Below are 14,854 nucleotides of genomic sequence, written 5' to 3' on the forward strand. Positions count from 1 at the left end.
TTCTAGCTATGTTATACACGCTGTAATCTTCTTGTAATTAATGGACAGACTTACCTTATCACTCTCTAAGTTTAACAGCACTTTTCACAGCAAAAACTGTGGTGGCAATTTGTATGTTCAGTTTGTTGCCAGTATAACGTGACCTCCACCAATCAACTCTCATGGAGTAAAAGGTGATTAAGAAGATAGATTGGAGCACTTGGCTTTGAATTAAGTTTTACTGCTAAAGAGAATATTGAGGGGGGGATTTCTGTTCGTTTGTTCTTCCTCTCAGAAAAAAAACAGGGGATGAAGTTTTGCATGCAATCCATTTTAGCTTGTCTTGTCAGATGCTATGATTTGCTACACTTTATCTATCTTATTAATGTAACTAAATAGAGTTATAAAATGCACGGGAAGGAGGAACTAATTGGATTATGTCACTTCCTGAGTTATTTTTTTGTCAAGGCTGGTGCATTTCATGTAGAAAAACAGCAGGTAATCGAACTCTGCCATTTTGTGCTTCTCACTGAATCAGTGAGAAAGTTTCTGTGAGCGAGGAGGGACAAAAAACAGGCACTTAGTTTCACTGTGCCCTGCTCTAAATCCAGGGCACAGCAATACAGGTGCTCAGAGATCAGCATTGAGGCTTAACAATTCAGAAGTTAATTTTACAGTCTTGGTAGCATTTAGTGAACCTCTAGCACTGATGGCAGAAGCCAAACTGTTCAGGTAAGAGAATGAAGGGAAAGCGCTGTGTGTTGTAACCCAGCACAAACCCAGTGTGTTGGGGAATCATTTATAGTGCTGCAGAGAAATCCAAAGGGCTGCTGAGTTGGAAACAGAATTTCACAGTCTTAATCTGTGAGGATTTTCAGTTGACAAGATGCCAGCTGTAAAAAAAAATAAAACAAAATGGATGAGATCTCAGTTACTTTGCAGAGAAGTTACTCAATACTGCTTATACCATCTGGATAGAAATGAAGAGTGTTTTTCCACGTAGCTCCCCGATGAGATGACTTCGCTTATGAATTTTAAAGTCTTGTTTAAAAAAGAAAACAAAATGTGATACATAGGTCTTCCTGAATCACATACGTTCTTAAAGTAGCACGGGGTTTTCCAGCATCAGTTAACAGTTGGTGTAGAGCTTATATTAAAAAGCAATCACTTAAGTCAAACAGTCAGTTATTCTAAAAAATAAGGCTAGATGTCTGGTTTCTTTCTCCACCAGGTGAGAAGAGAAGAAAGCCTTGTCTGGGCAGGTCTGCTGCTAGCTGTGAGCTCTGCTGAGTCCTGGCAAACGTACACCTGCAATAATTGGGTTGTAATTGGCATACACAGAGGCTTAAATTTGTGGCTTGCTCAGATAATCGGGAACTTGTTGAGTACCCTGGGAAAAAAATGTTACTTTGGGTGTGGTTTTGTTTTCCTTTCCCTTTTTTTTTTTCCTTTGTTTTTTTTTTTTTTTTCCTTAAGTTCCTGCCTATTTAGAATAGGTACTTCTTTGAAGTGAAAAAACACAGCATTTTTGCAGCTGTGACTTTGATGAAGTGTATCACATGAGCTGTTTTCATCTCAGTTCTTCAGTCGTGACTATATCATAATTACCATTGTGATTGGCCATTTCAGTTGTGGTTGGAATATATATCAGCAACGTTAAGAGAGAAACTGAAGTAACAGACCCCAGCTTGCTCTTATTTCTTGGGCTGGTTATCTCTGAGAGCTGTGTCAAGTTGAGTGCTACTGCTAATAGGACAGGGAGGTTGTGATAGCATTGCTGTGTGTGGCAGCTCACAGCTTGTTTGCGTTGGCTCTCAAGTTCCTGTAATCCAACATGCTAACCCAGCAGAACCCCACAGAATTATTTGCAGCCATTGTGCAGGCCTCGGTTGCCTCACGGCATGATCAAAGAAGTGTGAGGCTCAGCCTGTGTTGAGAGGTGAGAGTCAGAACCACGTCCCTGTTTTTTCAGCAACAGAGCGATAAGTTTGGCTCAGACCATCCTGTGTAGTCAGCTTCTAAGAAGAGACTGAAAGGATGCAAGGAAGGGGATTAGTGTGGTTAAGAAACTTGCTTTTTGGCACTCTGTGGATAGCCAGGTACCTGTGGCCATCACTCCTTAGATGCTTTTTGGGAGCCTCCCGTTACATTAGAACTATTAAGGTTGGAGTAGACCACTACAGCTGTCAGCCCATCACCAGCATGCCCAGTAACCATGTGGTGTGAGTCACAGGTGCCTGGCACACATGCTGACGTCGTTGTGTCTGGGTGTGAGCTTATCGTGCACCTCTCCTGATGGCATGATTGCAGAAGCTGCAAACTTTCTGTTTGCTCGTTTTCTTACGTTGTGTACGATTGCTAGTGGGCCGGGGGCTGTGTTGTGACCATCGTGTAAAGAATGTGGTACACAAGTTCTGTTTCTTGGAGGGAATCGATGGCTTTTATATGAAGAAGAAATGTTCTGAGGTTGTTACGTGATAGGACTGACAAAGGAGTCAGTCAGTCTCCTTTCTTTTTTTTCCCGTGTGTGTGTTTGTGTGACTGCCCCACCCCAAATTCCTCAAAGTTCAACAGAGAGAGGGTGTGAAGCTGACTCATTACAGGACTTAAAGCAGCTGAGGTTCATTTGTGCTCTATGGAGGGGACTACTAGTGCAGACCTTTGCTCTGTTTTGATAAACCTAAGTAAAATACCTCACGTAGGTTCAGATTCGTGGCAGGAGATAAGGGAGCCTGGCCTGTGCGTTTCCATCCAGCAAAGCAATTGCTTTGTTGAGTTGAGACTCAACAAAGTTGAGACTGTGGTTCCCACTTTATTTTCAGAAATGATGCGGAAGTAAATAACATGCCAAGCTTTAAGCCTACTTTATAGCTTGTTTAGAATTAATTATTTTCTTTTGCTTCTAGTTGAAACATCGTGTCATAATGGAGGTGAAACTGTGGAAACAATTGAGGCTGCTGAAGCACTTCTCAATATGGACTCCCCTGGTCCTATGTTGGATGAAAAAAGAATAAGTAAGTTTTTTCAGGAAAGCATATCTAGTCTGCGTTTGACTTGTTTGCCTTTGTGAAACAAGAAGTTCAGTGCTGTGTGATTACCTGAAAGGAGTAGGAATACTTCGCTTCAAGGTAGACTTTAGATACATAGTTTGGGTATCAGAAGTCTGGTGTTGTAGGCAGTGAGAAGTTTCACTTCCTTGAGAACGTGTTGATCCCAGAGTTGAGCATTGATAGATAAGGAGAAAATTAAAAATTGAAGGGAAAATGTGAATTAAATGGGGCTGTTTAGACTGTTCAGTTTTGTTCCTCTGATAGAGAATGAATCTATTTATGTTTGCCCAAGAAATATGGTGGATGCCTGAAAGAGTTCAAGGCCAGGTTGGATGTGGCTTTGAGTGACCTGATCTAGTGGAAGCACACAGCAGGGGGAGGTTGGAACTAGGCAGTGTTTAAGCTCCCTTCCAACCCAAACAACTTTGTAACTCTATGTTGGCAAGATAAAAGAACGTATACTTACACCTACAAAATGGTTAACTATTGAATAAAAATGTGTGAACGCACCATAACAGTGCTTTTTTGGAGAGTAGGTTGTCATTAAACTTTTCTACTTGAATACTGCTTCTGATTGTGCATGGATATGGTCAGACAGGAGCTGATCTCCTCCTGTTATCCCTTTCCCTTAAGCAGCTATGTTTGGCTCAACTGAAGATGAAGATATGGTGGCTCCTATTACACATGTATCAGTCACTCTTGATGGGATCCCTGAGGTCATGGAAGTTCACCAAGCCCCAGACCCTTATGATGAGTCGCTAGGGACTCCTGAATTAGAGCAACCAAGGAAGAAAAAAGGTAAGATGCTATTGCAGAGCAGTCTTGTGGAATAGAGAGCAGTCAGTGGCAAGCTTATCTCCTCTCATGAGTGTGGAGCCTTCCTAGCTGACAAGCCAAAAGAACCAAGTGTTCTCTGCTGGAAATACAGAGAATGCTTTTTCTGACTGTGAGCACAAATGCTGATGCTTAGATACTGATGATGCTGGAGGGGTAGCAGTAGTTACTTACCTTAGGAAACATGGATCTTTACTTATTCCTATTTATAGTTTCTTAAGAGGAAAATTGCATTACAAACTACAGAGCTTGCACTACCATGATAGCTGAAGAGTTAATTAGCTTTCATTTCACTTTGACTGAAAAAGGTCTGTTATGGGCAGAAGATAAGAGCTATTTTTTTTTTTTGTTTGTTTAGCATTTCTTGAATATGAACTATAGTTTTATTTAGCTGCTGTTTTTTCTTTTTTCTAAATAGCTGCACACTGTAGTAAGCTTCAAGTTTCAGTCCCATTTGCAGGAGGTGACTTGTTGGGATCGAGGCCCTGTGCATTGTGTGATGTTCCTCTGGAGTCACTGCCATACCAAAGAGTAATGAAGTTTTGTGACGTTAGTCAGACCTCCTGCTCCTATTTTCCTACTGTGCTTCAGTGCAGATGCCATCTGAGGCCCTGATGCTAATGTCTGCTCTGGAAAAGTGGCATGTAGTGCAGGCAGATGTAAGGTAACGTTGCAACAAGTTTATATTAAAAAAAAAAAGTGAAATAAAACAGAGGAGTTATGTTTCTGGAACTAAACCATAGGTCTGAATCAGAGTTTTAGGACTGTGGTTTTGACACGTTCCCCTGTGGGGAAAATAAGTCATCCAGAACAGGGCTTTTGATACTTACACTCCTGATGGAAGAGAGTATGTTCTTGCTGCTAATGCAGCAACCCATACTTCTGAATGTCGGGGTAGTTACCTGTGAAGGACAACATACAGGCCTCTGGAAATGCTGTGGGAGCTTCCTTAGCCCCTTGAGTGTCACAGTCTGCTGGAGATGGGTGTTGGTCAGGAACTCTCTGATCGTCGTCAGAAAGCTGAACAGAAACTGCGGTGGAGGGGAGTGTTACCAGCAGCTGCCTGACAGTGCTGCTGGGGAAACTACCGTGCTGCAACATAACCAATTGTGAGGAGACTTCAGATGCTTTGTTGTTTTTTCTGTTTCTTAATGTTGGCTGCTATGTGGTCAAAACAAGGAGCCCCACTCTGCACAACTTTAACCTCTTAGGTTTGATGCTTTCATACCCTGCTTTGTGCTGTGCTTCTGCTTACTCCTACTCCTTCCTCCTTTCTAGCTGTAGGTTAAAAAGTCAGTTGCTCTGCAGTGAATGTGCTTGTCTTTGATCATTACAGCGCATAGAAGAAACTCTAGAAAAGATTTATCAGCTTGAAGTTTCATTAACTACCAGTTTTCAGTGAAACTGAGGTAGATGGTCTGACCTGAGCAGTGCTGAAGTGTTCAGTCAGAACGTGCAGGGATTTATAAGGCATTGACCTCCAAGAAATACTGCAAAATGTTAACTCATTCTGTAGTGCATTTCAGGATGGCATGCAGGGTTTATTTTTCTTTTTGTTCTGGTTTTTATAAGTGCTGTCTGTTTCCCTTAGTTTGGTCGGTTTTGTGGCAGAGTGAAGGACTATGGTCATTTTGCTGTGCACTTTAAAGCCACAGTCTATTTATAGACTTGCAGCATATCACAGAATCACAGAATTGTAGGGGTTGGAAGGGGCCTCCAGAGATCATGGAGTCCAACCCCCTGCCACAGCAGCTCCCTAGCCCAGGTTGCAGCCTGTGTTAGCACTGTTTGTAAGGTTGCATTGCACAGAGTGTTGCCAGCTAATTGGTCTGGGGTGGCCCTACAAGTGAAGAGCTTCTACAAGAAAATGTTCTCCAGAAGTGATGGAATGGTTTTAGTCACTTTCTGCATCAGCCACACCACTACATCTCATTTTCTTAATATCTAATTAATTTGTAGCAGGAGTTTCTGAGCTGAAGCATTTTTACAACTGTGAAAACGGAAAAGTGGAGAAAAAAAAAGCAGTCATACGGGCAATTAGTACGAAATTACAGTAGCTCCTCTTGAGTCTCAGGCTCTTGCACGTTCTTCATTCTTTCTCTTATAAATTCTCTCCTAAAAAGAAATGTAGTAATGTACTCTGAAAGGTAACAAATTCATGCTCTGTTGGACCAGAGGAGGAAGTGTGCTAATGTTTCATATACTTTCAGTAAATAGTTTCTTTTAAACAAAAGTTTCTTGTGCATCTCTGGTAACTGTACTTTTCATGGTGTCAGTGTCTGGAGGTAGTCTTAATTCTTCAGCTCACAGTGTAGTCTTCATTCTTCACTGATTTCCAGTTTTGGATAGCTTTGTGATAGAGGATTGTCCAGGTAGGATGACTTGAAGTAGTCCAGCTTGAGGCAAGAGATCCTAGAACAGCTGCAGCAGTAGTATTTACATTTGGTAGCCTAGGTTATCTGTAATCGAAAGTGCATGAACTGTACGTGGATCAGCACTTCCATTTCCTGAAGCTGACCAGCAGTAGTTGTCATGACTTAACTGAGACCTAATCCACTTAATTTGCTTTTAAGGCCTCATCTTTCTTGGATGTAGGTCATTAATTATATAACATAACAAGCCCTACTCCTTAACTGCTTGTATTTACATATGTACAAGAGAGGGAACAATATGAGCACTGAACAGTTATGCCATAATGCAACTCTAAGGAGGTAAAAGCCCTTACCCAGAGTTACCATGTGGAGCTTCTTGTGCAATACTAGATGATGACCTATAGAAGAGTGACTGTCTAATTGTTTTATGGAAGAAAAAGTAAAGAAGAATTTTTTGCAACCAATAATGGTTAGTGATACAAAACTGCTAGAAACATGCTCCAGTGATTCTTAATTGCTTTCATGGAACTGTATGACAAAATCGGTGTGGTAGAGTTTTTTTTTCCCTTCAGTCTTCATTGAAATCAAAGAAGACATTAATGGCCATGGGGATGGCTGAGCTTTGTGTCCCATCCTCAGTTATGAATCCTCTGTGAATGAAAACAAGAAAATGAGAGGACTGTGTGTGTTATAATGTTTCCTTGCTGCGTCTCTCAACTGGCTATTCTTCCTCAGAGAGAGGAAAAAAAAGAACATAGGAGGAAAAGAAAGTAGGGAGAGAAAGAAAGAAAATTAGAAGTGCAAAGCTGACTTATCAAGACTGCCAACACTGAAAGGCAGGACTGGACAAACCAGGCTTTCTCATGCCTTCTTAATAGATACCTGAAGGTCTGTAACAAAGCAGACAGCTCAAGTTGGCCTTGAGCGTTTTCTTTCAGAGCAAATGAAACTCCCTAGCCCACATTCTTTGATTCCATGATTATTCTGCAGTTTTGACTCTTGTACTAAGAAAACCTGTGAAAATAAAACCAAAAGTGAGTAGGCAGTCATTGTGCGTGGCATTGCACAGACGTATTTGTCTTGCTTCCGTTGAACATAAACTCCCTTGGAAATGCAATAGAGAAAAAGAAAAATACTTCTCTTTAGATCTTTATTTATGACAGCAGGTTATTTGTGAAGAAGTATGTTTCTTGCAGTCCTGTCTGTTTGGTCTGTTCTGCCTGAAGGAGAACTAATGAAGGAGTAGGTTCAAGATTTGGTGTTGAAGAAGAATTCAGTACTAGTTAATATTTTTTATTCCACTTACATTTAGTTGATTCCTCAGTGTTTTCAAAGTGAATACTCTTTGCTCTTGTCATCACTTGTAACAAACTTCTTTCTTTGAGTCTTCCTTACCAGACAGAGCAACCGTATTTATGACTTCAAAAAATGATGCTTCTATTGATGGTTGTCCCAGTCTTTAAAAACAGCCAACGTTCTTTCCAGCATTGGGAAAAGTGTAAGATAAAGCAGAACTGAAAGATATTTTCCTCACATGACAGTAATGTTTGCTGCTATCTGTGGGGACTTCCAGACAATTAAATAAGAAAGTGATCTTGTTTTATCCCTAAATTCCATTTTGGTTATGTCTGGACAAGATAGTGCTGTTATTAAGCCTTTTCCATTGAAACTCTTTTGCTCACAGTTAATAGGCTATTCTTCTAATCTCTTCTGTATTAAATGCTGTTAAGAGCACCTAAAAAGCCACAGAAATTCCCAAGGCACATGGGCTTTGGGAAGCTAAGCATAATCTTTACTACAAGTACACTGTTATCGTAGGAGGATCTGTCTTCTTACAGAAATTGAAAAGGTTTGTAATAGGATCATAGAATCACCAAGGTTGGAAAAGACCTACAAGATCATCCAGTCCAACTGTCCACCTGTCACCAGCAGTTCTCACTAAACCATGTTCCTCAATACAATATCTAAACATTCCTCGAACACCTCCAGGGTTGGTGACTCTACAACCTCCCTGGGCAGCCCATTCCAGCGCCTAAGCACCCTTTCAGAGAAGTAGTATTTCCTAACATCCATTCTGAATTTCCTCTGGCACAACTTGAAGCCATTCCCTGTAGTCCATTCCCTGTAGTCCTATCACTAGTTACACAAGAGAATAGGCCAACCCCCAGCTCACTACAGCCTCCCTTCAGGTAGTTAGAGAGAGCAGTAAGGTCTCCCCTGAGCCTTTTCTTCTCCAGACTGAACAGTCCCAGCTCCCTCAGCTGCTCCTCGTAAGGCCTGTGCTCCAGACCCCTCACCAGCTTCATTGCCCTTCCCTGGACACGCTCGAGGGCCTTGATGTCTTAAATGAATAAAAATCGTATTTTCTCTGAATCGAGGGGAAAAAAAATCTTCCTTTTTTAGGTCCTTGTTCTTTTTTACTTACACCTTCTTTTTCTAAGGTGAAGTTGATTTAGTGGTGTTTTATTTCAGGGAAGAAGCCAAAACCCTCTCGTCCTGAGTCCCCTACAACAACTCCAAACATATCTGTGAAAAAGAAAAACAAAGATGGAAAGGGTAAGTCAAAGTCAAACAGTTGTCACTGCAGTTTTTAAAAAGAAATATTGTTTCCGATTGACACGCACAAGAAGAAAAGTTCAGTTGTTTTTCTTTTTTTTTGTGATAGGGTAACAGATCTTATACTGAAAGGTAGTTAACATTTCACCATGAATTAAGTGACAAAATCAGTGCAAGAAACTTCTTTGTGAGTTACCCAGTTCCTGGGGAGAAGGATGCATTTGTCATTTCAGTTGCAAGTGTTCTTGGAAAATCCTCAACCCCCTGCAGAGGCTGCTGTGTTCTAAGAGAAGTCTTGGGGAGCGCTCTGCATCATATTAGGGTTTCTTGGGATGTGACTGTTTTGACAGATGATCTTTGAAAACATTTTCCATCTGCGTGTGTCTGATTCTGCACAGGGAAGTGGTCAAGGCTGCCAGCTGCCAGTGGGAAGTACCAGCGCCTTCATTTTGAGGGAAGTTAGCCAGAGGGCTTGGGCTGAACACTTAGGTTTTTTGTACTTCTTTCATTCCTCTTGTGTTTAAAATGGGGAGGAAAAAAAAAAAAGAAAAAGCCACGTTACTGATACAATAAATAATTTCCTCCTTAGCAAACTGTTTAGCAGTGCCTGTCAGTTTTATCAGCTTGCTTCACTATCGATCCCGTGCCCACACTGAAACCTGGCTGGTTGATAACACAGCTATCATACGCTGCCTGCCTCCAGCTATGCTCAGGGGAAGCTCTTCTGTGTCACCTCAAGTGCCACCACGCGTGCCTTGGGACTGAGGTGCTCTTCTCACTGGCATGTTGTGCAGTACTCACCAACAGAGAAGCTCTGTGAAACCTGGAAGGCGCCAGCATTTGGAATACAAAAAATTACCACATTTGTAAGAGCGTGTTTTCTTTTGAATCAGTTTTTTCAGTCATAAAGTTACTGCTGGGAGTTTTGAATATGAGGAGTTGTGGGTTTTTCCTGTTTGTTTGTTTGTGTGTTTTTAATTAAGACCTGGCTTTTAAATGAAAGAAAAGCATCAGAGGAATCTCACAGCAGTGCTCAAATGAAACAGTGGAAACTATCAAAGCAGCTCTATCCGGCCTCAAAAGGAGAAGAGTCTAATGTTTCTGTTGATGATAACAAGGATACACTATGATGTTTTTCACATTTTCTCTCATTTACAAAGTTGCCAACTCAGAAGGAATTATAGTAGAGCATGTTGCCTGAAGCCCATTAAGGAAAAAAAAGCTACCACAAGAGCATTTGTTTAGTGTTTTGAGCAACTTAGTCATAGCAGAAGGGATGATAGTATGTTGGCCATGACACAGAAGCAGTGAGAAAATCCTGAGAGTTGCCCGTCTCTCAGTATCCTCACTGTTCCCCCATAGGAGCACATGTATGCTAAAATACCAACTTCTCCATTTAATTATTTAATGCAGTGTGTGGAGCATGTTTTCTGTGCATTTCTTATCCTGTAACTCGCAGGAGGCTGACAATCCTGCCCAGGAGTGAAACAGACAAGAGCTTTCACAGACAGTCCTCTTCGTAGCGATTTTTCAGTGGCTAAACAATGACAGATTTTCAGTCTGCCTTGATACAGCTGTTTTAGTCCAGACTACCACAAAAGCACCCTGGATTAGATGGTAAATGGCTGAGAATGCTGTCAGTCCTGACTTGTGTGTCTTGCCTAAACAGTCTTAACCTTCACCTTTGGGTGTCCAGAGGCAGACAGGATGACATTTCCCTCTGAGCTGGAAGAGATTTGTTGCAATGTCAGCGTTTTTTCTCCAGAGACTTTTCAGGTTTCCACCTTCTGAAGGGGTGCTAAGGTTTTGTACTGTCAGGGCCGACTGATGACATTGCTGAATAATTGCAGGTACCTTCTGATGGGGGTTTCCTGAGTTCATCTCCAAAACTTCAGTCAGATGTGTTGGTTCATCGCTAGAGCTGACCAGCCCAGTTTGCTGCCATGGACAATAATGTATTTGTAGAAATTACAGTGCAGTAGTTTGGGAGCCTTAAGAGTTTACAGGATACCCCCTCTAGTTAACAAAAAGTCCAGGCTTGTGGCCGTGGAAGTTGAGAAGGCAGCAGAATGAAGCTGAAGCTAAAAGATCCTCTTATGTTCTCATTCACCAGGCATCATTTTTTTTGGAGTGAAACTGTGGAAAACTGCATATGCTGCCCTTTCTGTGGTACTGCATGGCTGCTTGTGTGAGGAGATAATTTCACACGGCAGCTTTACCTCATTCATCAGGCTGACAGTCTCACTAAAAAGCTTTTGTGTAGCTGTAACTGTCTAAAGGGGCATCAAACACCAGTAGCCTCAGGAAAAGCAGGCAAAAGGATCTCCTTGGTTATACAAGTTTAGACTCTTCTAATGTGTTTTCAGGACAGAAGTGCAGATTTGGTAGTAAAGTTTTTGCAATACGTGATTTTCATATTTCTCTTTATATGTGGAAAACCCCAAACAGGCACGTTGGATTTCCATGTGTATGTATCCTTGTGTCTGCTCCTATGTAAAATGCAGTTTGAATGTTGTCTACCAGCAAGCTCATTGAGCTTAGGAAAAACAAGATGTTTTCTGAACTTTGTTCTCCAAGGTTTGTCTCCCTTGGCATTATATCCCCGAGTACCCCCCAGAAAATGTAGTTGTTAAAGTAGCAATTTTGTGCTTCATTTCCAATTGCTTCAGAGGGTGGCCCTGAACGTGTTCCTGTTCTGAGCATGTCACTGCTTCTGCAGCTGGATTGTATGTGAAGGAAGGATGTGAATGGGCAGAGAATGCTGTCTGATCCTGTTGGCTGGGATGTTTTGATGCTCACTCTGTGTGTTAGAGATCATGGTTAGACTGTTTCAGCACCCAGATTATAATAATTAACAAGAATCCCTTCCCCTCTGTCACTGTTTCCTAATGTTACGTTGCAGTGTGTTTGTAAAGATACCAACTTCTTAATTTTTAGGTTTTTTTGAATCATTAATAAAACATTATCAACTAACTTTATATATATTTTTTTTCCATTTCCTGAAATACTTCTATTTTAGGAAACACAATTTACCTCTGGGAGTTTTTACTAGCACTGCTCCAGGACAAAGCTACGTGCCCTAAGTATATCAAATGGACTCAAAGAGAGAAGGGCATTTTCAAACTGGTAGATTCCAAGGCCGTGTCCAGGTTGTGGGGAAAGCACAAAAACAAACCTGACATGAATTATGAAACAATGGGTAGAGCTCTCAGGTATGTGCATTTTTAGTAATAGACTGTGTATGTTGCCACGGTGTTTGCGTGCATTAAATGCCTCGTCACATCTGTGTAACAACAGTGAAGAGTTCAGTTAGCTTGGTAAATAAAGGACTTCTTGCAAATCAGCTATTTAAAAGTAACCCTTGCTGACTTGAACCACAAATCACTCACCTTCAGTTTCAGTTTGGACATTTTCAGTGCTGCTTCACCTGTATCTCACAGTCATCCCCAAAACTGGAGACAGAAGATTCCAAAAGTGGCAATGCTCATTTGTAAAATTTGACTCTCCTTTCTCAAGAAACTCCTAAATTTATCTATAGTAGAATTAAAGAAATTATTTGTCCCTCTGGCAAATGATCCAGTTCTCAGTGCATGATGCAGTTTTAGATTTAAGGGCTGGATGTGATTCTATGAATTTGTGTGTGCAGCTCTAAAAATTCTTATTCGATTGGGGTTTATTCCACATACAGAAAAGCCTGCGTGAAATAGATGTAATCTCATGAGTGCGAGTGATGCAAACTTCAGTCTTAGTTGCTGGTTGATTGTTGTCTGGCTGAGCAGCTATATAATCTTTCATTTCCTTTCCCCTCTCATCTCAATAGGCCTAATTTTATGTATTTGTAAGTATAACAGAAGTAGAGTTCTCCTGTCCTGTTCCCTATCGTTACACATCTGTGTATGCTCACTGGGAAGGGAGCGTAATTAAGACAACCGAAAGGCCTGGCTGACTCAAGGGGACTTGGAGATTTTGCATGACTTTCAAAGAGTGTTAGTTTATAGCAGAGCTGCCAAGTCACAGAGTTCTCTCTGTTCAGTGTTACCTGAGGTTGAAATTAAAAGGCTACAAGGTATACCATTAAAAAAGAGTTGTGTGAGGTAAAAATGTGCTATTAATTTGCCCGCTCCTTTGCAGTCAAAAATGAGGCGTGTAAAATATTTCAAGTCTCTTCTTTCTTGTTAGGGCTGGTCTTAGTTACTGTTCTTTTGTTGCTGTGGGTTTTTCTTTTTTGGCATGCTCTTTTTTTTTTTTTTGGTTAAAAAACACTCTGTAACTTGATGTATGTATACTTTCAACAGATACTATTACCAAAGAGGAATACTGGCTAAAGTGGAAGGTCAGCGCTTAGTGTATCAATTTAAGGAAATGCCCAAAGATCTCGTCTATATAGATGATGAAGATGCAAGTCCCAGCACTGAATCATCAGATTCAAGTTTGCTCTCAACTCCTGTGGCCAGTAGAAACCAGTCGAGCAGATCTAGAGCATCTGCAAACACAGGAACAAAGGGAGGATCTACCACAGTTCTAAAAACAGGAAATTCAAAGCCTGCTAAGCTTAAGGAGCATGTAGAAGTTGTACAGCAGCAGACACCTGGCTTGACTTCAGAAGTTTTGAGGACAATGCAGTCTACGCAGCCAGTACATCCCACTCAGCTTTTTCGGACAGTTCACGTAATGCAGCCATTGCATACCCTCACAGAAGGACACACAGCTGTCACCAGCAACGTTCCAGATGAAACATTAAATCCCTCAGTTCAGAATATAAGGTAAGAAAATGTAAAGGAAATAAATGTACGACTAATAATAAATTCCTTGGATGGTGGGTAGGTAGACTGGATTCTTTGTCATGCTTCAAAAAGTCTTCTCCTTTCCTGGCTGGATTTCAGGGAAAGGGATGATGTGCAGGTGACCCTGGGAATTAATTGGGAGTTTCTCTTCACCGTGTACACTCCTAATCTGTCTTTGGTGGAGGGAAGCACTTATTTCCTCCAAGATTAGACCTGGTGTAAATCCTTTAAAGAGGAAGAACGTGCAACTTTTATTTAAGATTACTGTTGGTTCTGTGTTGCAGCAGAGACAGTATTTTCATGGCTCTGTTTTTTCACTGGCTGTCTGCTGTCTTTGCTTTCAAATTACACATGGTACATTCAGAAGAACCCATCAGGAAGATTCGCCTTCTTGCTTCTTAATTCTTTTTATTACAGTTGTTCTCATGTCTTTCATCTTTTCTATTGTCCCCAGTTAAAAAGGGAAAGCACAATTGTGTACTCCAGCATTTTACTGCTGTTAAAAAGAGCTTGTTCTTCTTCCCTTCTTGGGAATGCTGGAATTGCATATGGTAATTCTGGACTTCAGCTGTTTCACAAAAGCCTCGGGATATAATTCAGGAGCTGCACGGTCTCAATGAATTAAACATCAGTTGTTGCTGTTTGTTGTTGTTTTTTTCCCTTGAGATTTGCTTTGTTACAGTCACTGTTCGAATGGTTATAATTTTATACTGCAAAAAGTCAGTAATGTTTTTTCCCCACTCCCTTCCTCTGTTATTCCCTTTGGAAGTGGCATCCAGAGCCACTGGTAGATCTGTGAGTATCTGGGGTTAACCATAGAACGTTGTCAGATGGAAATAACCAATGTTAATAAGATCAAATAATCATTCAGCTTCTAAAGAATACATTTTGCTCTCTCATCTCTGCCAGTCAGTTAGTAAAACTGTATTTGTAAATGAAAGGGAGATTGATTCGGGAAAATCCAGAATAGCAATATCAGCTAGGTTCTTCAGCTTCAAGAGCTAGAGCTGCCTGGGCCAGCCTTCAGAGGCTGATAAAACTGAGAATAAACTTCATAGAAGATAACCAAGGAATTGAAGAAATTGAAGATTTTCCATTTATATGGAGGAAATAACAACATGAGACTTCAGCTTCAATCAAGAAATGTGTGTATAATAAACTCTTATCCTTCTTTGAGGTTAAAAAAGAAAATCGCTGGTCTTCCTAGTTTGAATTGGTGTTATTTTCCTTAAAAATTAGGAAATGGCTTTCATTCGTGTTACAGCTTGAAAAACTCACA

The 14,854-nt window shown here is 40.9% G+C and overlaps 1 protein-coding gene across 1 annotated transcript in view; it reads left to right on the forward strand.

The window, feature by feature from the left end:
- ELF1 (E74 like ETS transcription factor 1) overlaps window positions 1-14,854 on the forward strand; it is a 34,678-nt gene that overhangs the window by 10,299 nt on the left and 9,525 nt on the right. The window contains exons 3-8 of the mRNA XM_065743998.1: window positions 2,886-2,993; window positions 3,268-3,270; window positions 3,663-3,827; window positions 8,708-8,791; window positions 11,811-12,003; window positions 13,087-13,554. Of these exons, the coding sequence (XP_065600070.1) occupies window positions 2,886-2,993; window positions 3,268-3,270; window positions 3,663-3,827; window positions 8,708-8,791; window positions 11,811-12,003; window positions 13,087-13,554 (1,021 nt within the window). The remainder of the gene's footprint in view (window positions 1-2,885; window positions 2,994-3,267; window positions 3,271-3,662; window positions 3,828-8,707; window positions 8,792-11,810; window positions 12,004-13,086; window positions 13,555-14,854) is intronic.

This window comes from Cyrtonyx montezumae, unplaced genomic scaffold (genome assembly GCF_038088225.1).
Source record: "Cyrtonyx montezumae isolate F1298 unplaced genomic scaffold, pur_monq_1.0 scaffold_3, whole genome shotgun sequence".
In the NCBI taxonomy this organism is placed as follows: Eukaryota; Metazoa; Chordata; class Aves; order Galliformes; family Odontophoridae; genus Cyrtonyx; species Cyrtonyx montezumae.